Source organism: Populus euphratica, unplaced genomic scaffold, assembly GCF_000495115.2.
Source record: "Populus euphratica unplaced genomic scaffold, PopEup_1.0 scaffold197.1, whole genome shotgun sequence".
Classification (NCBI taxonomy): Eukaryota; Viridiplantae; Streptophyta; class Magnoliopsida; order Malpighiales; family Salicaceae; genus Populus; species Populus euphratica.
In genome coordinates this window covers 281069-305903 of record NW_011500022.1, presented here as the reverse complement: position 1 = coordinate 305903, position 24835 = coordinate 281069, and the positions used below count along the sequence as shown (strand labels likewise).

Below are 24835 nucleotides of genomic sequence, written 5' to 3'. Positions count from 1 at the left end.
GAGTAGGAGATTGACCTTAATTCTGGAAATGCATTTATAATATTTGAGAGTGTAGCTGTAATTATTTTTTAAATTATTTTTCCTGTCTTTCTCTTTCTTTCTTTTTTGTTTTTTCTACTCTTCTATAATGGAAACTACATTTTAATTCAAAAAAAAATAGTTCTTAATAATTAATATAATAGCTCTTCTATAATGGAAACTACATTTTAATTAAAAAAAAAACAGTTCTTAATAATTAATATAATAGTCTCATCATCATATAGGACCACACACAATAGATATATTGGCAATATATAGTTCCAAAATCAACAACACAGGCAAGCAAACATCCGACTCTGTCAAGGTCTGTCTTGGCTCTGGATTAGTTGCTTGGGCAGGGGGGCGAACATAACATTTTTGGACATCCTGGTTTGTGATCTGGTGCATCTTTGGCCAGAAGTTGTCTCTTTCTATGTTTCACCCTTTTTACACTTTGCGTTGCATGTCATTTTCACCGTGAGGCATAGGCTATCTCTCGAGTTAATCCTGAACGTAGAACCATCACGAAAAACCATCAGGCAGCTGCTTATCCTGATCAAACCTTTTCTTTTCATAATATTCCAATGAACTATCAAGTTGTAAGTTATATGGATTGGTGGCATCTCTGATCTCTTTTTATAACTCTGTATTGAATACAGAATCTCAAATTATTTGAAACGTCATCAAGAAAGAAATGAACACAAGGAAATGTAAAGCAATTCTCTCTTTGGTACAATCTGGGAGTATATTGCAAAGTAGCATGAAGCATATTTTCCAACATGTCTCTGTTGCAAAGAAAAAGATGTCAATTTGCAGCTTACACAGAATCACACAGAAAAAGATTGGCATTGCTTCAAAAAGCCATATCGTGAAAAGCACTGTTCATCACAATTACAGTGAAATCTTGAGTAAATGAGGGGCGGGGCTCAGGTATCAGTAGACTGAGCTATTTACAAGTGATGCTGAAAAGAAAATGGCATATTTTACGATTTTATGATTGAACAGTTTGCAGATCAAGCCATTTCCCTTGTACGAGCGGCAAACAATGGATACAACGAGAAAGCTTAGCTGCAGATCAATGAAAAAGAAGAGGAAATCCACGAAAGAAATCATGTCTACAGAAGGTCATGGCACATTAATCAACCAAGTTCCCTACTATTTGAAGCATGAATGCATAATCCCATGCACCTTTTCTGCTGCTTAAGAGATGTTGCTGGATGTCTTTTTTACTTTTCTGGCAGCAACATGATTATTGAATGATCTGATTACAAGTCTAAGATGGTATTAAAAACAATAACGTTCAATGTAGAAAAGGGCCTTTGCAATTGAAAATAATTTTGAATGCTCCTGGAACTACGTTGAAAAACAAAGAAGACAGTGGAAAACCTATCAGTACAAAACCCATAACAGTCTTCGGCAAGCCCTTGGCCCAATTTCTGCGACACCAAACCGGCTAATTGGTTTGTAATTACTCGGCTCCCTTGCAAACTTATAGGAATAATTTTACAAAATAAATTAAAAAATTTAATTTTAAATTAATTTAATATTAAAAAATAAAATCAATAAAAAACAACATCTAATTAAAAATATATAATAAACTCGATCCAACTAAATAAACTTACAATGAAAATTATACATATCACCAGGTCTTATATTTTTTTTATCTTAGAAATTATTTTTATTGAATTATATAACAATATAGGGCATGTTTTTTGTATTAAACAACATGTTTTTTATAATTAAAAAAAATGATAATAGGCATGTGGGCTAAGATAGAAAAAATAAATCATTAATAATAAATGATGAAATTACATTTTTTTAGATTTGAGATTAAAATTAGATTATTGATGACAGGAAAAAAATGTTAAATTATTTTTTTTTAAATGAGAAATATAAAAATTATTAAACAAAAAAACAATGAAAAACAAATAATATTTTGGATGTTGTGGATTAACCCATTAAATTTTCTACCAACTTAATTAGGTTCAATAATTTGTTTTATTAATTTTTTTAAAAATTAAAATATAAAATAAGAAGAAAAGAAACTCAGCCATGTAAGTCTAGGCACTAAAAAATTAGCCTAGCTAAGTGGACTTTCTGATGTAACTCAACCAATAAGCCTGAGTCTATTTTATTTAAAATAAATTTTAAAAGGATAGACAATTTTTGTTTAAAAAAAAAAGCGACATTAGATGACATATCATTTACTTTTTGCAAATTAGCCAATAAAAAAAATCATAGGTTTGGTTTTTGTTTTCTATTCAAAATTCATTTTTGATCCAAACACACTTATAAAATATCATAAACATCTTGATAAACCTATCTATAACAAAAAGATAAAAAAACACAAAAAAACAAAATTAACCCAAGACCAAAATGATTCCTGCTATAAGATCTATTTTCTTGGGTATGGAGAATAAAGAAAAACATCTAAGTTAAACTTCCTCGTGAAATGAAAGTTAATTAACACCAAAACCAATTATTTCAATAGTTAAAATTGTTATTAACTATGAATTTTCTCTTTATACACTAAAATCTAGTAAGTCTTTCTATGCTCTCATAAAAAATGAATTTGAAAATGAGTTAAATGAAACTTGGTAGTAAAATTAAACTTCAAAAAACTAAAGAAATTGATTGCTTAATAGTTAAAAAAGATGATAGTTAAAATAAACTTGTTAAATAAAATTCTAATATACCATCTATTTTACCTGTCACTTGCACTTTAATTTTTTATCTTTCAATTTAATTTTTATTAAAAAATATAAGTAGGTAGTAATTTGATATCAAAATAACTTAATTGTATAAGAAAAGAGTTTGAAGATCAAATTATTTTTTTGAAAAAATTAAATTATTTTAATTCATAATGATTTATGAGAAATTAAATGATGAAATTTGCAACTATTAAATGACCACATGGCTCAATGTTTTTGTTGATAATACGCCTCTCTTTTAAAACAAATTAGTTATTGATATTAAATATATTGAAGATATTTTTTTATCTTATTTAATAATATTCATTAAAAACAATGTAAGTAAATTTATGTTGATACCAAATTATAATTAAAAGTTAAAAAAATTACATGCTATTAAAAAATACTAAAATTTCTATAACAGTGGAAATAATTGAAATGATAATATTAATTTTGTACAAGATTAGGAGGTATCTTAAAAATATTAAAAAAAAATACTATTTAAACATCATATCTTATCGTTTTCATGTTTTGTTTATAGCTATCAAACTCATATGAGCCAATCTTTTTTTTAAAAATAAAGTTATTAGCTCATTTATTTTTATTAAAAAAATAAAATTTTTTATTTTTTTCATATTAACTTTGTTAGTATGGAACAAGTTTTACTAAAATCTCAATCCAATTAAAACAACCATGTTTTACCACGTTAATGTCTTATTGTATTTAACTAGAAACCCAACTCGATTCAGCCGCAAGCCCTAAATTTCCCAAGTTAAACCGACAAGAAAGGTGGGTTTAACAACTACAATTTTATTATATTTTGAGGATCTAATTGTAAAATTATAAATTTGAGTACTCATATTGAATTGCTCGCTTATTCAATCTCTTCTTCAAGAGCTTGTTTAGCAATAATTATAGTTATTTTTTAAATAATTTTTTTATTTTAAAAAAAAATTATTTTAAATATTGATACATTAAAATAATTTAAAAATATTAAAAATATATTAATTTAAAATAAATAAATAAATTTTAAATTTTTTTAAAAATACTTTTACAACAGGCGTAAGTCGCTGCGGCATAAATACATTAGTCTCAAAGATATTAGCTAATAGTGTCCCTCTCTCATGCGTCCTGCTGCAAATAGTTAATTAATTAATTAAAAGAAATTATGGCGCCGGAAACGAACAAGGCGAGTGGCAGCGGAGGTTCAACTGAAAGCGATGCGCCGGTGAAGGCGCCGCCGTCGAAGAAGAAAGAGGAGAAGAAGGACGACGATTTAGTAAGTTTCATTTACTTTAATTTCTCACTTTAGGTTTTTATTCATTGAAGATTGAGAGCAACTTTGTTACCTTTTTTTGTGATTTGATGCGGGTTTTTGCTGTGTAGTCAGAGGAGGACTTGGCATTGAAGCAGCAATTGGAGTTGTATGTGGAAAGAGTTCAAGATCCTGAACCTGGAGTTCAAAAGCTTGCTCTTGAGAGTTTGAGGTACTGACTGATTCATTCAAAGTTTGCAACTTTAGAGTTTTTGTTTCTGCTAATTTTGATGGTAATTTGTCGGTGATGATAAATTGGAAGGAATTTGAAACTGTGAAGCTGACGTGAAGGGCGAGTGATATTTGGTAATATATAGGAATGCAATTGGTTTCTTATGGGAATCGCACTGATAGTTTGGCTGTGTTTATTACCGTTGTAAAAGGGTATGGGATTTCTCTTGGAATTTAGGTTTTGATTTTTTGGATTAACAAATGTAGACTTCAACATGAAAGTCATTTAGAAGATGGGTCGTGACTGCCAATGTTTATGAGATGGGGCTTTGGAAGGGGTATGTGTGCTCTTGGATTGAGCTCCCCTCAAGTTAGGGGTAACATGATCGATCATGTTAGTTAAATCCAAACCATTGATTTTGAAATCAATAGTTAGGATCTCATTTCACCAAGTTAGTGATGGTTTGAATCCTTTTAAAATTTGTGATTATTATTTTTTTATATATAAAAAACCTCAAACCACTGATTTCAAAATCAATGATTTTGATTTACTTAACTTGAGAGGAGCTGAATGGGTGGACTGGCTTGGTCTTCGTCATTAATTATTGTACCGATTAAGACAGTGTTTTGATAGTCACAAATGCTATAATGGTTGTGAATATGTTTTTTAGTCTCTCGTGGCTTTTCAAGAGTGAAGAAATCTCAGCTTCTTGTTTTGTGTATCAAAAGATTGAGAATGTCTAGCATGGCTTAATGTGTTGTTGTGTTAAAAGTGTAATGATTTTACTACAAGTTAGTATCAACTTTCAGGAAACACATTTTGAATGGCGTGTGGTTATTGACAATGCATTTTTTTCCCTTTCAGACAGGAAATTCGGAGCTCAACGAGTTCAATGACTTCAGTTCCAAAGCCATTGAAGTTTCTTCGAGCACATTATGGAACCTTAAAAGCACATTATGAAAAAATGTCTGAAGCTGATCTGAAGGTATATTGTGAAGTTGGATGTTGTCCCCTATTATCAATCACAGTAGCTCAGATACTAATTAGTTTTTTTATGTAGAAATACTTGGCAGATATACTCTCAGTTTTGGCGCTGACCATGTTTGCAGAGGGAGAACGGGTATGCCTACATGTTTTATGGTTTAAGTTTGTTCTATCTTATTTTCCAGTGATTGGCATGCTATGCAAGGGCGTCCTTAGTCTGCACCTTTGCTCTTGTCACCCCTATATTTCTCCCCTTCTTTCCTATTAATGTTTGTTTTATTTATCACATATTTTCTCTTGCATATATACTTGGTGCGTGATTGTGAATGTTTATATTTATTCTGCACGTGTTAATCTGAAGCACTAGTAGTTCATTCACTTGCACCTGTTTTTCATTTGATGACTCTTTCAGGAAAGCTTAAAATACAGATTGAAGGGTTCAGAGGGTGATATTGGTTCATGGGGCCATGAGTATGTAAGGTGAGATCATCTCACTGAGAACATTTTTCATAGGAGTAGGATACAAAATGGAGCTGGACATGCTTTTTATTGTGATGAAGGCTTGGGTTGTGTGCTGGTTATGTGTTGCTATGGTATTGTTTTTTCCCTGGGCTTGCAAGTTTAAGTTCTTCTAATCACAATATATTTGGAAAAAAAAAAATTGGTCACTGCTATATGGTGTTTTTTTGGCTGCAATGTATTGAGCGCAGCTGCAAGTGCTTTTATAACAAGTTAGTTGTGATAAATTTCTAGAATAGGGATGTTCTATCTTTTTAAGAGGATGTCTTGTTCTGTTTGTTGCAGTTAATCATTATATCCATTCAATAAAATTTCTTCCTTGATCATTGAAAAAAAAAGCTCGAAGCCTTTTTTCTTTTTCTACAGCTTCTAAAATCTGTGCATGCATTTTGTGTTGCGACAGGTTCTTAGAACTCGGTCGCTCAATTTTCTTTTTTGTGATCTACTAGCATTGTTGATTGAATGAATTTTGCATTTCTGTTTTTTTAATTGATTAGCAACCTATTGGAGTAACTGGGCAGAGAGGATCATTTAGCATTTAATAGTTATGAAGAGACACTCTCACAGGCACATACGTATATTATGTGTATGAATCAATCTTAACGTTATGATTTTTTTGTCGGCAGGAATTTGGCTGGAGAAATTGCTCAAGAGTACACAAAGCGACAGGTTAGAAATTTATCCTTTAGTAATGCTGTTGAAGATTGAATGGCTTGTTTAGCAAACTTGTCAGGCAATGAAAATATTCATCTATCTGATGTGTACTTTCAGTTTAAAGTATCCATCGAAAGTGTGTTTACAGTTTAAAGCATCACTATGCTATCTGGAGGATTGCATTCGAACAGCCTGATAGTTCTGTATAATTTAATTAATACTCACTTATTCTTGTGTTTTTCTTCTAGCATTAAGCTTTTCATTGCTTCCACTGTGACACTTTTGTTTATAGATTGGTGCCTGGGATCATGATGCTCAGGGGTGTTTTGTATTGAACTGTGAAAAATCTGTCATGAACTCTCATATATGTTCCCTGTGTTCTTAATTCCAATTATTTTTGTGCTGCTTGCAGAGTGAAGAGGCCTCAAATGATGATCTGATTGAGCTTGTACAACAGATTGTTGCATTTCACATGAAGGTATGCCTTGAAATCGTATTTTGAAATAACTTCCCTTAAATGGAACATGGATGCAGGATTGAGTCTTGATGTACACCAGAAGTACTAAGCTAGTACTGAAAATATCCAATTGCTGTCTACCATATCCCCATATCAATAACTGTGTTTTTTATATCTGATCATTTTTATTGTTTTGCAGCACAATGCTGAACCTGAAGCCGTGGACCTTTTAATGGAGGTAAAACGCAATATTATTTCTTCAATCCTCCTGGTATTCTTTTATCAATTTTCTTTTCTTCCTCTGAACTTTGAATATTTTGTTTTGACTGAATCCAGGTTGAAGACCTTAATATTCTAAGTAAGCATGTGGACAAAACAAATTTCAAGAGGACTTGTCTCTACCTCACCAGTGCTGCAAAGTGAGTGTATTACATTCATGATTTACTAGGACTTTTTGACCAATAGATCTCAAAGAATAAATCTTTCCACATTTACGTTGTTATAAAATCTTACAACATAACATGTCTTATAGTTGCTTATCATTACTTAATTGTGCAAATCTTCAAAATAAATGCCCATGTATATGCACCATTTAACTACCAAAAAAGCTTGTAAGTAAACCCAACTTTAGACTAGTTATCATATTGAGCGATGAAAAATTAAGTAAGAGAATGCTTCTTGTGGAACAAAATTTTTAAGAAGTCTTCACTTCCGATTCTTCTTCTTGAATGAAAGAGAAAGATATATATATATATATATCTATATATATATATATATATATAATGGCATAAAAGGACAATGTCTTCAACCCTGCTTTATGTTCAATAGTAGATCATGTGTGTATGGTCTTGACATTTCAATTTGCAATATTTTGCAGATACCTTCCTGGACCAGATGATTTGGTAGTTCTGAAAATAGCATATGAGATATATATAAAATTTACGGAGTATGCAAGCGCACTTCAGATTGCATTATTCCTCAATGACTTGCAGGTTTTCTTGTTTGATTTCATTGACTTGAGTAACCTTATGTATGAGTAATTTTTGTCTGATGCGAATAAATTGAATCTATTATGCATAAAAAGTAATTGTGGTTTAATTCCTTACAACTTTGTGTTTGATGGCAGTATATCAAGCAGGTCTATACTTCTTGTGATGATGTGCAGCAAAAGAAACAATTTTCTTACATCCTTGCTCGACATGTAAGTTTACAAATGTGTATTGAATTAGTTTTGTTGCAATTATTGATACATTCGTGCTCAGTGGTTAACGGGTATTTCATTTTTTTCAGGGTACTGCTTTTGAACTTGATGATGATATTGCTTCAGATGATATAGACAGAGAAGCATTGGAGGAAATAATCAACAACACCAAATTAAGTGAGGGTTACCTTACCCTTGCTCGTGATATTGAGGTCATGGAGCCCAAATCTCCTGAAGATATCTATAAGGTTTGAACTTTTGATTCTGTATGGTGCTGGAATGAGCTTTTACTATCCAAATGTTTAATATTTCTATACAAGTTTTTAATTCAATCATATTTGTCTTTTCCATACCAACTTCATGGTTTGATTGCTTTATTTTTTTGTTAGGCACACTTGCTTGAAGGCCGGGCTAGTGCTGGTGCTAGTGTTGATTCAGCCAAACAGAATTTGGCTGCTACATTTGTTAATGCATTTGTAAATGCAGGTTTTGGACAGGTAAATATATATATATATTTTCATGCAAATGCTCGAAGTTGTGGGTTATACTGACATTTGTTTACTTATGTTTGTAACAGGATAAGTTAATGACACCTCCAACAGACTCTTCAAGTGGTGGTTCAGGAAATTGGCTTTTCAAGAATAAAGAACATGGGAAGACCAGTGCTGCAGCAAGCCTGGTATGCTTTTGTTCTTTACATGATTTACTGTGAATTTCAACCTGCCTGCAAAAATCTCACTGATGTTACCTTTACAGGGTATGATTTTAATGTGGGATGTTGACTCTGGGCTCGCTCAGCTTGATAAGTATTTCCACAGCAATGACAACCATGTGATTTCTGGTGCCCTACTAGGGGTTGGAATTGTCAATTGTGGTATCAGAAACGACTGTGATCCTGTGAGTTCTTTTAATTTTTGTGCCAGAGTAACATAATTTGTTACCAATAAATTACAAATTATTTCTCTCTGACTTGATTTCTTTTCTCAGGCCTTGGCACTTCTTGATGATTTTGTTGATAAAGAAGATCCATCTATCCGAATTGGTGCCATAATGGGGCTAGGAATTGCATATGCTGGTACTCAGAATGAGCAGGCAAGCTTTCTTTTCCTTCTGATAAATTTGTAGCCCGTAGCAATTATTATCTTAGTAAATAAACAGTTTTTCCCTTTCATCTTTGTGTGCTGTAGAAATTTCAACTCCCTGATGTTGGCTGTGTTTTTATTAGTCATCTTTTATTCAATTTACAGATCCAACTGTTGATTCACTAAATTATCATTCTTGTTAACAATGTTTAAAATATTTGTTTAGTTAAATGTATACTGGAGTTTGAGAAGTTATTGTTAGAGGGAAAGATTGTGATGTTATATGATTAGGGGCTTACAAGTGTGTTGTCGTTTGATTTCTTATATGTTTTTGTGATTGACAGATATGCACGAAATTGTCCCTGGTACTTAATGATGCAAAAGCTCCACTTGATGTAATAGCATTTGCTGCGATCTCATTGGGCTTGGTTTGTGTGGGTTCCTGCAATGAAGTGGTTGCACATGCTATTATATTGTCGTTGATGGAGAGGAGCAAGTCAGACTTGCAGGACCCCCTTACTCGATTTTTGCCACTTGGCCTTGGTCTTCTATATCTTGGGAAGCAGGTAATTACAACTTGAGGAGGCTATTATGGAATCCAATATTTACTTTTGTACTCCATGTATTATTATGTCAAGTATTGTTGCTACATTGTGCATGGGGTTCATTTATTGCGCGCTAACATTTTTGTCAAATGAATCTGGGACACTTATAAAAATCAAAACATTTTTGTCAAATGAATCTGGGACACTTGTAACTTTTTTATTTGATTTTTTATGGCGTTTTCAACAGGAAAGTGTGGAGGCCACAGCAGAAGTGTCAAAGACATTTGATGAGAAAATAAGAAAGTATTGTTATATGACACTGCTTTCCTGTGCCTATGCAGGCACTGGGAATGTTCTTAAGGTAATCAATTTGATTCATTTAATGCTACTGATATATTAAGTCATTCTTCTTAGTAGCTAACTCCTTTTCTCATAGGTTCAAAACCTTCTTGGTCGTTGTGCTGAAATCCTTGAGAAAGGCGAAACTCACCAGGGACCAGCTGTGCTAGGGATTGCTATGATAGCAATGGCTGAGGAGTTGGGCCTTGAAATGGCAATTCGCTCATTGGAACATCTGTTACAATATGGACAGCAAAATATCCGTAGAGCAGTTCCTTTGGCCCTTGGACTCCTCTGTATATCAAACCCTAAGGTATAAAAAGTCTTTTTGTAGTTATTTGAAAATTTGCCTATTTTGTACAAGTATACGACGATGATTTTAACTGACTATTGAAATAATTACCAGGGCTGGGTAAGCAAACTAAGTAAATTCTTTTATAATTCCAGTTATGAATGGAGAAATTCTTGTAATCAACCTATGTAGATGAGAAAACAAAGAAAGCGAGATAATAATCAATTAATTGCTTTTTTCCCTTTTCACTTGTTCATTTGGCTTTCAGTCTGTCTGTCCATAGATTGAGGGAAATAAAAATTTAACATAGTTTTTCTTGTGGTTCTTTTTTTTTTCAAATAGTTTTTCTTGTGATCGCATATCTAAATTGCTGCTCTTTAAATTGTTTCTGAGAATTCAAAACAAGTGTTGTTCGCTGATGATTTTTATTTCATATATGTGCCAGGTTAATGTTATGGACACATTAAGTAGGCTTAGCCATGATACAGATTCAGAAGTTGCAATGGTAAGATCACACTTTGGTTCACGGTTTAAATTTTATTCTGTTGCTTACCCTCTAAAAGTTGCTTGTTTTTTCAAATGCTGCAGGCTGCAGTTATTTCCTTAGGTTTGATGGGTGCTGGAACTAACAATGCTCGCATAGCTGGAATGCTTCGCAATCTCTCCAGCTATTATTACAAAGATTCCAGCCTTCTTTTCTGTGTAATGCTTATTCTAAATGTGTCTTTAGTTTTCTAATTGTGCTGCTTGGTTCCATCAAAGATTAGTTGACTGATTCCACTTGGCCCATGCAGGTGCGAATTGCCCAAGGTCTGGTACACTTGGGGAAGGGCTTATTGACCCTCAATCCATATCATTCTGATCGCTTCTTACTATCACCGTAAGAAATTTCCTTCTTTGAAAATTGGCTTTCCTGGAATCATTTGATGGGATTGGCTATGAGTGTTCTTTCTTTTTTGAATTATTATTTTATTTTCTCTCTACAGGACTGCACTTGCTGGTCTAATAACAATGCTTCATGCATGTCTTGATATGAAAGCGATCATTTTTGGGAAATATCACTATGTCCTCTACTTCCTTGTTCTAGCAATGCAGGTTTGTTAAAATTTGGACACATCAACCTATATTATCTGCCTCCTTTTTACCTTGTGAATCACTTGCTTCTCACTGCCATTTTGTTTTTCTATGTGGCCACAGCCAAGAATGTTGTTGACAGTGGATGAGAATCTCAAGCCTTTATCTGTACCTGTTCGAGTGGGACAAGCAGTTGATGTTGTTGGTCAAGCTGGAAGACCCAAGACCATTACTGGTTTCCAGACCCACTCAACCCCAGTTCTTCTAGCTGCTGGTGATCGGGCGGAACTGGCTACCGAGAAGTGAGAATTTTTCTTCAAAGTTACCATTAACTTTTCTGTTATTGGTTGATAGTTCTCTAACAGTTACTTGGTTCTGCAGGTATATTCCTCTTACGCCCATTCTTGAAGGGTTTGTCATATTGAAGGAGAACCCAGATTACAGAGAAGATCAGTAGTTGCTCACAGAGACTTCCATAGAGCTTATTCAATCAAATACGAATTTTCTACCTTGCCTGATTACCTTGGGATTTTCGCCCAGGTTTGAATTTGTATGCACGTTGCATGTCAACTCCTGCCAATCTTTCTTTCTCCAGTATATTAGCAAACATTGTGGAGTAGTGGAGACAAATGCGTGCTCTGAAATCTATGAAGAGGGAGAACATAACCCGAACGCGTGGCAACTCTTGACAAGTTTGCTTAATTTATGGAAAACAGGGTTTCATGTTTGTGCTAGATCTACAATTTTTTTCCACCTTGTTTTTGCAGTGCTTTTAATGATGTTTGCAGCAAGTTCCAAATGCTTGTATTATAACACTTTATTTCTGATTTTATATAGAAATGAACTGCATAAACTGTATACTAAAGTGAAAGCTACCATTTTAGTTTCTCAAAGCATTCAACAATGTGTTACCTCAGCTTTTATAGTTCAAAACTTTCCAGTATCAGCTTCAAAATTTTCATGAAGTTTTAAATGGAAATGCAAGCAAATCAAATCTTGGAAAGAGAAGGCACTACCTTGCATGGTAGGATAAGTTTCACGCATGATTCTTAAGGGATTGAAGAAATAGCTAATTTTGGTTCAAGCATGGCAGAGCTTTGATGTGTACGGTGTTGTCATTCAGGGATCATGCCAGAGCATCAAAGATCAATGATGAAGGCATCCATTTTTCATGATAATTCATGTCATTTTCGTTAGTTTGAGCTATGTAAACTTAACTTCTGCGAGCTCAAATCTACGCCTAATGAGATATTGGAGAAAACTAAAATATATTGTTTATATCAAGTCTGTTATTGCTAAACATGGAGGGCGATGTAGGAACAAGTTTAGAGTCCATAACAAAAATAATTAACATTCCAAAACACCTATCTAATAAAAAATTAAACAAAAAACCATCACCTCAAACGTGTTCAACGCCTCAAAAGTTTAAATTGGATTGGTTTTAGCAATAATCATGGACACAACAACCCAAGTGTTAAAATATATTATACATTGTTGGATTCCTGCTATACACCTTATGAGTTTTTTAAAATTTATTTGCTAAAATATCTTTTTTATGCTCTAAAAAAAATATATCATATATTGGAAGTTTTCTGTCATGTATATTAAGATGTTGAACATCTAAAAAATTTGGTGAGTATGTGAACAGCTACTACGAATACAAGAATTTTAAAGTGTGTTTAGAAGTGTGGTTGTAGTTATTTTTTAAAGTACTTTTCATCTAGAAAAATATGCTAATAATATTTTTTAATTTTTTAAAAATTATTTTTGAGATCAACGATTTGAAAATATAAAAAACATATTAATTCAAAACGAAAAAAAAAATCAATTTTTTTTGAAAATGCTTTTCAAACGCAAGCCCTCTTAACACATAGATTAAGATTTAAGAGTTAAAAGTAATTAGAGTAAGAATTTTAAGATGGAATCTAGGTCAGCAAAGTTTGACCCTGAACTTGTGCTTGTCTTTCCACTTCCCTTATTTGAAGAGAACCTTGATTGTCTCAAGTATTTGTGACTAGGTCTGTTGTTTCAGCTGCGTGAATTCTGCCACAGGTAGATTCTTATGCACTTCGTGAAGTTTGGGAAACAGAAATAATAGATTTCTTAGAGCCTTTTGCACTTAAAGAAGAATGGTATTATTCATGTTCTGCTATGTGGCATTGGACATAGGATTTTGTGGCATGGAGAGTTGGCTTCCTCTAATGATGCAAGACAAATCAACACTTGCATCTTAAGGATTCCCAAGGATCTTATTTCTTTTCATGATTATGTTTTCAGCATGTCCTGCAACCAATACAACCTGACATCCTATCAGAGCCAACGTATTTATGCTTGCTTAAGAAGATATTGCATAAAATGTTCTAGTTTTTGGATCAGACTCAGCTGTTAGGGCCAAAGTCCTGATGTGATATTCTTGTGTTTATGCATGCAATGCATGTTCGATGGGGCTTTTCAATTTCTTCTCTTGTTAGTGACCCCACATATTCAGGACATTGACGGCTGGGTAACAAATCCTTTTAAACTTACAATATGTACATTATTTATGGATGGCCTCCGGTTATTTACCTTGTGTGGGTTTTTCAGTCATGCATGAGGGCACAAACTGCATGCATACTCAAAGACATCAAACTACACACGTCCTTATTTGAAGTGTATTTTTGCTTTTGCAGTGATCGCAGCATAATGTTGTATGACTTACGCGTGTCATCCCAGCAAGGAAACTTATTATGAGGGTAAGTCTGATTATTTATCAGCTTAAAGTTAAATGCATGGTTATGATCTTAAGTTATTCATCGACACCATTGTTGTTGTTGGAGATAGGGTTTTTTTTACTTTGTAGGGGTTGCTAGATAATTTTGAGCCTATTAAACTATAACTGTGGTATCTTTTACTCTACATTTCATCCAGACAGGAGGGGGGAGGGGGACACGAGGGGGTGGGGGTTTCTATGTAATAGACAATGTTATATTGGCATTCTTTAAGCTGGAAAATTTGCAAATCTTTTAGTAGATGCTTTTTATTACAAAGTGTTCTGTTGTTAAGGTGTTTTTTTTTCAGATATTGTATGTGCCTTGAATACTTTTAAATATATTCTGTCCTATATTTCCAGATTCATGGTACTGTGAATTTTCTTTGCTAACGTGAACATTCTTTTTTCTTGCTGCAGACAAAAACTAATTCTATTTCTTGGAACCCAATGGAGCCCATGAACTTCACAGCTGTAAGCACATGAGCTGATGCATTCCTTAAAACTTGTGTTTTTAATTTCTGAGTATTTGGGAATCATTGCCTGGATTGTAGGAAAATGCACTTTGATATTTTAACAAATTGCAATCTGATAATACTTTGATTAAAAATCTCAGAAACCTGAATGATACGGTGATCTACTGTGTAGAGCTGATATACCACATTCTGTGAAGATTTACTAGTAATATTGCATAATGATGCAGGGAAACGAGGATTGCAACTGCTAAAGCTATGATGCGAGAAAATTCGACGAAGCCGAGTGTGTACACAAAGATCATGTTTCTGCAGTGTAAGATGGCTGGTGTTTGAATTTTGAACTTAGTATTGGTAACCCTTACATTTCTCAGGTGTTCTGTCAATTTTAGCCATTGCCAAGGAGATGATGTTTGTTAACACCAATTATTCATTTTCAGGATGGATATTGATTTCTCACCAACAGGCCGGGAATTCGTAACTGGATCTTATGATAGAACAGTGAGTTAAATTTAAGCAAATGCTGCCCCATGTAGGTAGTTTAGTCATTAAAGATGGATTTTATGTTTAATCAAACTTCTTCCTATGCAGGTAAGAATTTTCCAGTACAATGGAGGTCACAGTCGAGAAATCTATCACACAGAGAATGCAAAGGTTCTTGGATTTATATTTCTGATTAATGTTTGTGGTCTTGTACCTTGTTGATTTATATTTTTGTCGGGAGTTCAAGCCCCAAATTGCCCCTGTACTGTATCGATTTGAATTATTGTGTCCCTGTACTATCAATTTGTTTTATCATGCCCTCGACTCTCCTATATTTTTTCTTGGTTCATCATGTCACTGGGTTAATCTGAGTACAAATTATGGTTAGTTTAGGATATGTGGGGTGATTAAAAGGTGCTGTGTCCAAAACTGAATTTTGAGTCAATTTTTTTTTATTTGTAACCTGTAATTTTAGAAGAAAAAATGTCTCAAAATTTGGTTTTGACACATGGCTTCTTTCATGCTACATCTGATAATTGTTTTTTATATGTAATTTTTTATTTTCAATTTATTTATAACCTGTAATTTTGCAAATATTATAAAAAAGCACCTCAAAATTTAGTTTTGGACTGTGGCACCTTTTAATCATGCCACGTGGCTTAAACTATGTTTTGTACCCTGCTTAACCCAAGTAAAATTGAACCAAGAAAATGTAGTATCGATATAGTGGAAGAACAATCCGGGGCTTTAACTCGTTTTGTTGGTGTCTTGTTGTATCTTGTCAGTTCAGAAAATGAGGCCTTTGTGCTAAAGCCAGAACTTTTGTGAGTTGTCTAAATGAAGATTCAATCTTCACTAATCTGTCTGCTTTCTCACTGGATTATGTAGGGTATTCTTTGTCAAGTTCAGCTGTGATGCAAGCTATGTTATTTCAGGAAGTGATGACACAAATCTGAGGTTATGGAAAGCTAAAGCGTCTGAACAATTAGGAATTGTAAGTTTCTTATTTGTCCACACAAATTCAATACTTGCATATCCTTTCTGCAGCGCTACTTAGTTTTCAGCTTTGTCATGTCTATATTGTACTTTGTGTGTAGTGATGCTAACTGAACTACTGAAGCAATGCAAGATATGTGGTGCACTGAACCTCTAACTTTTTTGGATGATTTTATTTCGAGCACTGATATTAATGTTTAGTTCTACTATTTCATTTCCTTGTAGCTACATTCTTGCATAAAAATCTTGGGTGACAGCGTCTCATAAGTAAATAACCACCCATCCCATTTCTTGTGTAGCGACTGCCAAGGGAACAGAGAAGGCATGAATATAACGGAGCTCTAAAGAAGCGCTACAAGCATCTTCCTGAGGTCAAGCGCATTGTGAGGTTAGAGAATTTTAGCTCTTAAATATACTGCATTTGGCTGGAAAACTCCTGCGATTGGAACTAGCCTTGGAAAACTTCATTGGCTCGGTATTCGCGGAGTCATTATTACAGCATCAACAAGTGTTGGCTTCTCCTTTTATTTGTTATGACTGCAGGCATAGGCACTTGACCAAACCTATATACAAGGCTGGTGTCCTTAGACGTGTAATGATTGAAGCTGAAAGGAGAAAAGATCATAGGAGGAAAGCTCACAGTGCCCCGGGAAGCATTGTAGATGAACCAATGCGAAAACGAAGAATTATTAAAGAAGTTGAGTGAGTTTTGGACGCTGGCTAGAGTATCTACAATTGGATCTTCTAAAGCTAGCACCTTAAAGTGTGTGTTAGGCGATCCCAAATTTTGCCCATTCTGCAATGCACTTCGAAGAGAGAAGAAATCATGTTAGGTTGAGGGTCATCATATGAGCTCTTCGTGAGCATTTGTTCTTATAGAGAGGCAGCTCTGTTGATGCGTTGTAGTTTTTAATGTCATGATCAAGTTTTTGTTAAATGTCATGATAATGGCAAGTCTTTCTCGAGCATGTTGGCTTGCTTCAGTTACTGCTATGGGTTTTTGCATCTGTTTCCCATCCTTAAATGAAATAAAGAAATTCACGCAAGAAGACGGATAGAAATAGAATGATTCGCTTCTTGCAAATTAACCTCACCAAAAAGCAGGTGACTATTCCAGGCGGTAAAAAGAGTGAGAGCTCAAAAATCAACACTGTATAAACTATGAAGTTACAACTAAGAGGGGGTGTGGGTAAGAACAAGACAGTTGTTAGCTGCAACAATAACATTTGATCCTTGGAAAGCATTATCATCACTGCAAAGTTCTATTACATAAACTTCACAGTACAGAATACAGCAATAAGAACTGATTAAGGTCGTTGCTGTCTGTCATCTTCCTCTTCATCATCAGAGTTGGTGCTTTCACGAAATCGTGGATTCTTCTCCTGCCACATCAAGCAACAATGGATTATACAACAGAAAAGCAACACATTCAAGAACACAAGAAAGCAGTGAGCATGTGACAATTCTGGGTTCTTTATAATCATCAATATCATCGCAGAGTCAAAATCAGCTAAAAACAGGCTGGAAATAAGACCTCCCTTGTCTAGAGTAAGAAAAAATAAACCCCTAAACATCCTAGACTGGTTAACCGTTGGCAACATGTTGACAATTTTAAAGAATGCTCACAGGCATACAAGACTATTATGCATTTAAAGATTACCGGTCGTGAGTCAGGATCAAAGTTCCTCCTGGATTCATGATCTGAGGTTCTCTTTGAAGACTCACGTGGTTGTCGGTCATCCTCTCTGTTCCTCTTCCGCTGAAGGTAATCTGCTTCTCCAGAAAGACAACCACAGTTTATTATGACAACATCAAGAAGAATCAAATATAGGCCAGGCCCACACTCTTGAACAACATAAAAAATCATGCTGAATAGAAGGAATGTTAGAAGAAAGGGATACTCCATGCAATCAATGAGTGCATAAAAAGGAAAAAAATACCTCTACCCTGGCGATTGGAACTACCATAATTCTGGCCTCCACCACGCCTGCCATCTGAATAGACAAAGATTTCAAGAGGATGTTGAAAGATAAATCTCTATGCATTGTGCAAGGTCAAAGAAAATTTTTGGGTCTAATGTAATGGCATAGATACAACAACCTAATGTAACAAAATGTTTGAACTAATAAAAATATGAGAGAAAAGAAGCAACAAAATCCATCGGATGAGCAACAATATGAAAAAATGGTGGGTTATTCATGATGGATATTCCAGCAACAATTATTCAAATTTTGGTAGGCAAGGAAGGGTTTTTACTTTAGATGTTTGCTGTGAACTCTGGACAATGGGTCATAAGCCGATAATTGCCATGATGGTCATGCATCATCCAAGATGATATATAGAATTGAATATCAAGTTTTAAATAAGGAAGGTATTGTCCTCTATTTCATTTTCCCATTTATATTGTGCAGCTTGTACATTCCACTATACTACAATTTTCAAAAGATGGCAATTTTTTTTTTTAAGAAAAAAAGACAGAGAGAAAAGGAACAGGAGTATAAATAACAAAACAAAACAAAACCACTAAATTAGCAAGGCATGCTTAACAGAACATTTTTCCTCCATGCTCAAGCAAATGGCCATGATCATTTTGCAATTTACATGCATCACAATTCATGCAGGCACTTGGTAAAATATTACTAGATATCAATTTCATAATTCATGGTAGCATCATGGCTAGTAAAAACAGTTTCTACTGCATTTTTCAAATACTGATTCTTTAATCATTCACAATGAATCATGACATATGCATACAAGTTTTTAATTAAGCTGTACTTCTAAATCTAGCTTCAGCTGGGCTGGGCTGCCCCAGACTGAGCTTGTTTCAATGTTTTGCTAATAAATCTCTGGCCTTCTACTTCATTAAAAAGCTCAAAAGCATATAAACAAACACAAGAATCATTCTAGAAAGCAAATGGAAAAAATCAGAATTACAGATACAGTTTAAGAAAAGGATTTTTAGATAAAATAACTCTCGACACTTACAATGAGGTGGCGGCATAACTGCAGGGAAAGAACCCAATGACCCAGCACCATAATCTACAAGCTGTCTTTGCACTTCTAACTCTCGCTGGACTAATTTTCCATAACCACCTCTGCGTAGCACAAGTTAAGGAAACTGAAAGTTGCCTTGCTATTTTAATAATGATAAATCAGGAGAGGAAAAACATCAGTTGATTAGCATGCTGCCGTACTTGTCTCTTTTTAGAAGACAAACCCTTTAATTATGCACCCATTTGATTCATGATTCAACACATATGCATGCGCGCACACACAAACACAAAGCCAAAGGATATCAGGATCATAGTCTGTCCGATATTCATCTCGCACCTGTAAAAAACAAGAACAAACCAAAAAAATCAAAGCCAGTTGAAGGATAAGCTTTTTGCAAAATGCTGGCCAATGGGGCATGCTCACCTGTCCACCACTTCGACCACGACCCCATTGCCTTCCTTCCTGAAAACCCCAATCAAAATCCACACGAATTGGACGATCATCAAGAATGGTTCCACTTATAAACTTCACCGCATCTTCAGTGTCTTCTCTGGAGTAATATCTAATAATACAAATGTGCAAACTAATGAGTTGGAATCTATACTTGTTACAGATAACTACTCACAGAAGTTCTAAACCAAACGCCATTTATCATAAAAACACAAAAAAGGAACAAGGAAACAAGTTTCCTAAGCAAAAACAGTTCTTCAAAACTCAAACTTCCTCATAGACGAAACACAACAAAACAAAAGCCACATGGGATCATTCTTATCTTCCTAATTTCCTCAACAGCGACAGCACTTCAAAAATCAAACTTCCTTGTGAAGCATTCAAGAGATACCCGCAAAACAAAATGAAACCCACAAGGGGTTTTTGTGCTCTTGTCTAAAACAGCAATCATCTCCCTAATTTCTTCAACAAACATAGCTCTTCAAGATTCAAACTTTCTAATGAAAAGGGAAAAAGCCACGTGCCTTAAGTTGCTAGTCTAAACCCACAATTATCTTCTCTATCCCATAAACATAGTAATTAAAGATTGAAATTTAGTTCAGGAAACAAAACAGAAACTTAAAAGACAAAACAAAACCCACTTGGGATTTTAAACTTCCAGTCTAAACCCACAATTAGCTTCTCAAGTCCATAAAACATAGTACTTAGAGAATAAAACTTTGTACAAGAAACAAACCACATACTTACAGTACAAAACAAAATCCACATGGGGTTTTACTATTCTTGTCCAAACCCATGATTATCTTCTTAATCTCTCCAGCTCGAGAGAAAAGCTCATAAACTTGCTCTTCAGTAGAATAAAAAGACATGTTACCAATGTAGACAGTTGTTGAGGTTTGAAGTGCCTGTTCAAACTCTTCTTGATTACCAGGAAACCTCCTGTCTCTATAAGCTGACAGCTTTGTTAGATCCTGAAATTAAAAGGAAAAAACAATAGGGGTGATTATTCATAAGAAAAAAAAGTTCAAAGATTGAAACTTCTTTTTTTTCTTTTGTGTCACAGTGAGATTACCTTGAAGAGAGAAGCCATTGTCTCTGTTCTGTAGAATTGAAGTTGGGAAAACGGGGACTTGAAATACTTCAATTTAGGGGTTTTTGTTCGATAGGGATTTTTTTGTGGGTGTTTGGTAATTGGTGGTACTGTATTCGTAATTTTCTTTTTGGTCATGGGTTATTGAAAGAAAATTTGAACCGCCCGTCTTGCAAATCGGATCTATGGTTTATTTGTGGTTCATGGTTTATTTGATAGGGTGTGTTTGGTTGGGTGTTTTAATTTATTTTTTATTAAAATTTAAATTTTTTATTAAAAACCAGGCCGTGATTTAGTTTAACTTCTAAAAAGTTTTATTTTTTAAATAAAAATAAATATTATTTTGAATTAAAGTAAAGTTTTTGGAACAAGTTATGTATAAAAAACATTAATAACACTCTTTTAGAGATTGTAATTATAATAGTAGTATAATGTGTGTGTGTGTATAATAAAATTATTCGTAAGCCAATGTCTAATTTGTATAGAAAAGATCTCTTATGGAGAGAAACAAGTCTGAATTTATCTGGACCCATTCCCTTACTCCTTTCAAATTTCAATATGGAGAAAATATCAATTTTGTGAAAAATAAAAAACTGAAAGTGGCAATCTTGGCAGAGGCAAATCACACACAAACATCTACACCCAAACATTCCTAAACTCCCAAAGGGTTTAAGCTTTTCTTTATTCACAAACCCCTGCCAAAAACTCTCACCTTCTAAAATTTCCCATCTTTCCCAAATCTTAATAAACAACAAAAAAAAATGGCCTCATTTACAGCCGCCAGATCCATTTTCCGGTCATCCGCCGCCCGTAACGCGGCGGCCCGCCTTGCTTCTCAATCCAAATCCAAACCTAAAGCCTCCCCCTTTAGCCTCAACTCCACTGCCAACAAACCCGTTCTCAGGTCACCATTACCCCTCCTTGTGTGTATAAATATTTATATATGTTGTCTTGTTATAGTTTAGAAAGATTAAAACTTTAATGGGTTGTTTTGTTTTGATCGATAGAAATATTTAATGGGGTGTTTTGTTCTGTTGTTTTTTGGTTAATGAAGGAGGAGTCCAGTGGAAATGAGCTTTGCTGTTGAATCAATGATGCCTTACCATACAGTGACTGCTTCTGCTTTGATGACTTCAATGCTCTCCATTTCTCGCTGCGGTTATGGCTGGCTTCCTGAAGGTATAGAAAAGATGTAATCTTTTTTTTTTCTTAAATGTTTCTGTTTAATGATTGATTGTTTCCTTGATTGATTGAGTAATGGAGTGTTATGTTACCAAATTGATGATTATGTTATGTTTTGGTGTAATTGTGTTGATGTTTCGAGAAACCGATGTAGAAATTAGAATTCTGGTATAAAGTAACAAAAAATTGTGGTAGTTAAAGGCAATTAACAAATGGGGTAATGGTAACTTTTATATATCTGTAATATGTGGTCATCCTGTTTTCTTGTGTTCATTGAGTAGTTTTGGTATAGGTTGTCTAACCAGTGGGTTTTATTCTTGAATTAGGTATCTAACAACGTTTGTAATCCCCCTTGATGTTCTTTTCTTCCTTTTAATTTTCTGGTAAGTGAGTGTTTTCCGGATTAGTCTATTAGTGGACGTGAGGCCATGTGGTTAAGATAAATGCCATACGTTTATTTGATAAGCCCTCTCAATTTTTGCATTATCACATTAAAATAATTAAGAAGAAGATAAAAGCCTTTCTTTGTTTTGATAAATAGGTGCAAACTCCTCTCTTTTCATGTTGTAGGACGAGTCAAGACTAGATGAAGATCGAGAAGAAAAGATGGAATGACTTGGATTTGTTTTTATTTTGAAGCTTTTAAACTAGTAGGGATGGCATCATATCTAGATGAGGCAGAACAGTTATCTTATCTGAAAAATGCTGAAACATGATTTAAAATGACAGCAATTTAATATAAGGATGCTGTTGCAAGGATTTCTAAATAAGTCTGATTGAATGATCTGTGTTTGAGATTATCCTGAAAGAATTTTCTGTTGCATCAGTGCCGTTTTCTCTATTTATTAAAAGTCCATCATATGTTTGAGTTACAATTTTTCCTGCTGATATTTGTAATATATTGAATGAGCATCAGAGCCAAAATACAGATCATTTGTGCAAATTAAGAATTTCCATGAATAACGAACAGCCACATGGTGCAGGAGCATAATGGTAGCTTGACCTAGATTCAGGCAATAGGGGCAAACACGGTGGATGTATTACATGGATGTTCTCACAACTTTGCATTGGTTTTTGTTGGACAAATTAACAAATGGATGGCATGGCAGCTACTACGGTGGTCTGGTTGTTTCATGTAGTTGTATGTTTTTTCAAAAAAATAAAAAACCCTCTGATTTTTTTTTTCTTTTGGAGTTATATTGACAATTATTTAGAGAGAAATTTAACTTGCAAAATTGTACTATCAGTGTCCGATGGAATGGTTGAGCTGGGATTGATGGTTAGTGGCAAGAAGATGGATGTGAATCATTGTTGTTTCCAGACCATATATTGTCCGTGTTTCTTAGAACTATTGCCTATAAATAATCCTTTTGATAATTTGAGTTTTGATGACATATATGTACTTATAAATGCACTTCTTGTAGTCTTAAGTTTAAATAGTTGGCTTTAAGCATTTCTTTGATTAAATTTATTTAAGAAAAAAATCAACCTGACCATTAAGGGAGCATACTGATTATTGTTATTCAATCAGCTTGCAATGATGATGTGTGATGAATTGTCGGAAGATTCAAGCAGTTTTAGTACAAAATTCTGCCTTTAAAAGTTTTGCTGCTGAAGAGACCAGTTAGATTTTCTGAGCTTCTAAAACCTAGATGGATTAGAAGACTCTAATCCCTCTATAGCCCTAATAAGCTACTCGTTTGTCTTGTATGTTTTTGTTGTGCGTAAGATGTAGCTCTCAGTTCATCAATTTGAAAGATGTATTACAGATTCATTCAGTTACAGTTTTCACTGCGTTTTCTTTCTGAAGCTTCTGTACTGTTGGTGTTAAATAGGTGATTTTATGCACCCTACTAATTTGTTGTATTTAATCAGCTTGCAATGATGATGTATGATGAATGTGCAATGGGTTCGGGTGAAGTTTGTTCAAAAGTTCTTTCATCTAAGAGAATGATGCCTGCTAGATTAGAAGTGTTGAATAAGCTTCCTAATGGAAAGTTCACCCTGAATATTTTTTTCCCCCACTCCTTTCATGTTTCTTCTGAGCCCCAAACTAAAAGTATTTGTATGTAAGAAACTCTGGGACTGCACCCTTTTCATTAGTGTCATGTACCCTATAATAGCTGCTTTATTTACTTCGATGAACATGAACGAAAGTGAAGGTGTTTCAAATATTTGATTTCTGTGTACATTGATGTTTATCCATTGCCATTTGTTATTTTAAGCTTTATGTTACATGTGTGACAACTATGAGCTGTTCCCTTATGTCTTATAAATCAAAGCAAGTGGACAGTGCAACAACCCCTTGTTGATCTTGTGCTGCTTTTATCCAATCCTGCACATCCTTGTCTCATCATTTCAGGCTGGTTAGGATAATGCGTTGCTTGAGATAGTTTTAGCTCATATCAAACCCTTAGGCACGCATCATCATAATATCAGAAAACCTATGCATGTTAAACTGCGGAGGCATTCATTCTTAGTGAATGCTAAATGTGTTTTGCGTTGTTTTTTTCTGCTGGTAGTTGCCTTTTTATCCGGTGCAAGTCAAGGACACTAAATCATTTATTGTCAGCTAGATAATGCATTGTGCTGCCTTAGAATTGGTTTATTTAACAGATTAAGGAATTGTGCATCTCAACCATGAGGGTCTTTTTTTTCAAGGTTTATAATCTGTTGATGCCTATTCTGGCCTGTAGGACCCAGTGGTTCTTTCCTCTTTTTCCCCCATTGCTCATGTTCATGTAGTCGCACTGTTTGTTTTATGTTGCATACCCCTGCCCAACTGAAAATTCAGAGTTGAAAATTAAGGACATAAAATTGAATGTTTTATATGTGTATGCATAAAGAAATACATGCACGTACGTATAATTTGCACAGATCTTAATTTTTTTCAGCATATCCTGCATTGCTTGATATATAGCGTATTTGATCCATCTGGTTGTAAGTTTTAAGTTTAACCCCAAACCTAACCTCATTGCCGCAAATTACTTGGTTCGTTACATATTAACAAATCCAGAGTACAGGGTATACTCCCCCTTTTCGTTTAGATTCATTGCTGTTCTCTTGCAGATTTCAAGTT

The 24835-nt window shown here is 34.2% G+C and overlaps 3 protein-coding genes and 1 pseudogene across 8 annotated transcripts; 3 read left to right on the top strand and 1 right to left on the bottom strand.

The window, feature by feature from the left end:
* Nucleotides 1-3789: 3789 nt before the first annotated feature.
* LOC105141964 (26S proteasome non-ATPase regulatory subunit 2 homolog A-like) lies at nt 3790-12229 on the top strand. Its single transcript, XM_011049389.1, has 25 exons — nt 3790-3987; nt 4095-4195; nt 5060-5180; nt 5256-5315; nt 5592-5659; nt 6325-6367; nt 6765-6830; nt 7009-7047; nt 7146-7228; nt 7687-7801; nt 7936-8010; nt 8100-8258; nt 8400-8507; nt 8588-8689; nt 8767-8907; nt 8998-9102; nt 9437-9658; nt 9885-9998; nt 10074-10289; nt 10714-10773; nt 10857-10970; nt 11063-11148; nt 11255-11363; nt 11466-11644; nt 11724-12229. Exons 1-25 carry the CDS (start codon nt 3877-3879, stop codon nt 11797-11799), a joined length of 2673 nt encoding a protein of 890 aa, XP_011047691.1. The 5' UTR covers nt 3790-3876; the 3' UTR covers nt 11800-12229.
* Nucleotides 12230-13215: 986 nt separating this feature from the next.
* On the top strand, nt 13216-17027 carry LOC105141962 (protein sof1-like; annotated as a pseudogene).
* Nucleotides 17028-17097: 70 nt separating this feature from the next.
* Nucleotides 17098-20699, bottom strand: LOC105141963 (nuclear cap-binding protein subunit 2-like). 2 transcript variants are annotated; one of them, XM_011049388.1, is made up of 9 exons: nt 20557-20699; nt 20232-20455; nt 19458-19596; nt 19337-19370; nt 19026-19139; nt 17981-18034; nt 17701-17810; nt 17330-17422; nt 17098-17273 (listed from the first exon to the last, which is right to left on the bottom strand). In XM_011049388.1, exons 1-8 carry the CDS (start codon nt 20572-20574, stop codon nt 17348-17350), a joined length of 768 nt encoding a protein of 255 aa, XP_011047690.1. In that variant the 5' UTR covers nt 20575-20699; the 3' UTR covers nt 17098-17273; nt 17330-17347. The 2 variants fall into 2 exon arrangements, with proteins under 2 accessions (XP_011047690.1, XP_011047689.1); XM_011049387.1 differs by having other exon boundaries at nt 17098-17422.
* A 470-nt stretch (nt 20700-21169) lies between these two features.
* On the top strand, nt 21170-23974 carry LOC105141961 (uncharacterized). Of its 5 annotated transcripts, none has more exons than XM_011049381.1 (3): nt 21170-21478; nt 21629-21753; nt 22298-22582. In XM_011049381.1, the coding sequence occupies exons 1-3, from the start codon at nt 21336-21338 to the stop codon at nt 22324-22326; spliced, it is 297 nt and encodes a 98-aa protein (XP_011047683.1). In that variant the 5' UTR covers nt 21170-21335; the 3' UTR covers nt 22327-22582. The 5 variants fall into 5 exon arrangements, with proteins under 5 accessions (XP_011047683.1, XP_011047684.1, XP_011047687.1 ...); XM_011049382.1 differs by lacking the exon at nt 22298-22582 and adding an exon at nt 23632-23974 and having other exon boundaries at nt 21172-21478; XM_011049385.1 differs by lacking the exon at nt 22298-22582 and adding an exon at nt 23288-23609 and having other exon boundaries at nt 21172-21478.
* Nucleotides 23975-24835: the final 861 nt, after the last annotated feature.

What these genes read in the sequence shown, in the direction of transcription:
- LOC105141964 (XM_011049389.1), top strand. Translation starts at nt 3,877, where the DNA reads ATGGCGCCGGAAACGAACAAGGCGAGTGGCAGCGGAGGTTCAACTGAA. An exon ending in TGTTTGCAGAGGGAGAACGG is followed by an intron (nt 5,316 to 5,591) that starts GTATGCCTACAT and finishes TGACTCTTTCAG; the next exon opens with GAAAGCTTAAAATACAGATT. An exon ending in GCACTGGGAATGTTCTTAAG is followed by an intron (nt 9,999 to 10,073) that starts GTAATCAATTTG and finishes CTTTTCTCATAG; the next exon opens with GTTCAAAACCTTCTTGGTCG.
- LOC105141963 (XM_011049387.1), bottom strand. An exon ending in TGTGGATTTTGTTTTGTACT is followed by an intron (nt 19,597 to 20,231) that starts GTAAGTATGTGG and finishes TTGTATTATTAG; the next exon opens with ATATTACTCCAGAGAAGACA. An exon ending in GTGGTCGAAGTGGTGGACAG is followed by an intron (nt 19,371 to 19,457) that starts GTGAGCATGCCC and finishes TGTTTTTTACAG; the next exon opens with GTGCGAGATGAATATCGGAC.
- LOC105141961 (XM_011049381.1), top strand. Translation starts at nt 21,336, where the DNA reads ATGGCCTCATTTACAGCCGCCAGATCCATTTTCCGGTCATCCGCCGCC. An exon ending in GCCAACAAACCCGTTCTCAG is followed by an intron (nt 21,479 to 21,628) that starts GTCACCATTACC and finishes TGGTTAATGAAG; the next exon opens with GAGGAGTCCAGTGGAAATGA. An exon ending in TTATGGCTGGCTTCCTGAAG is followed by an intron (nt 21,754 to 22,297) that starts GTATAGAAAAGA and finishes TTTGATAAATAG; the next exon opens with GTGCAAACTCCTCTCTTTTC.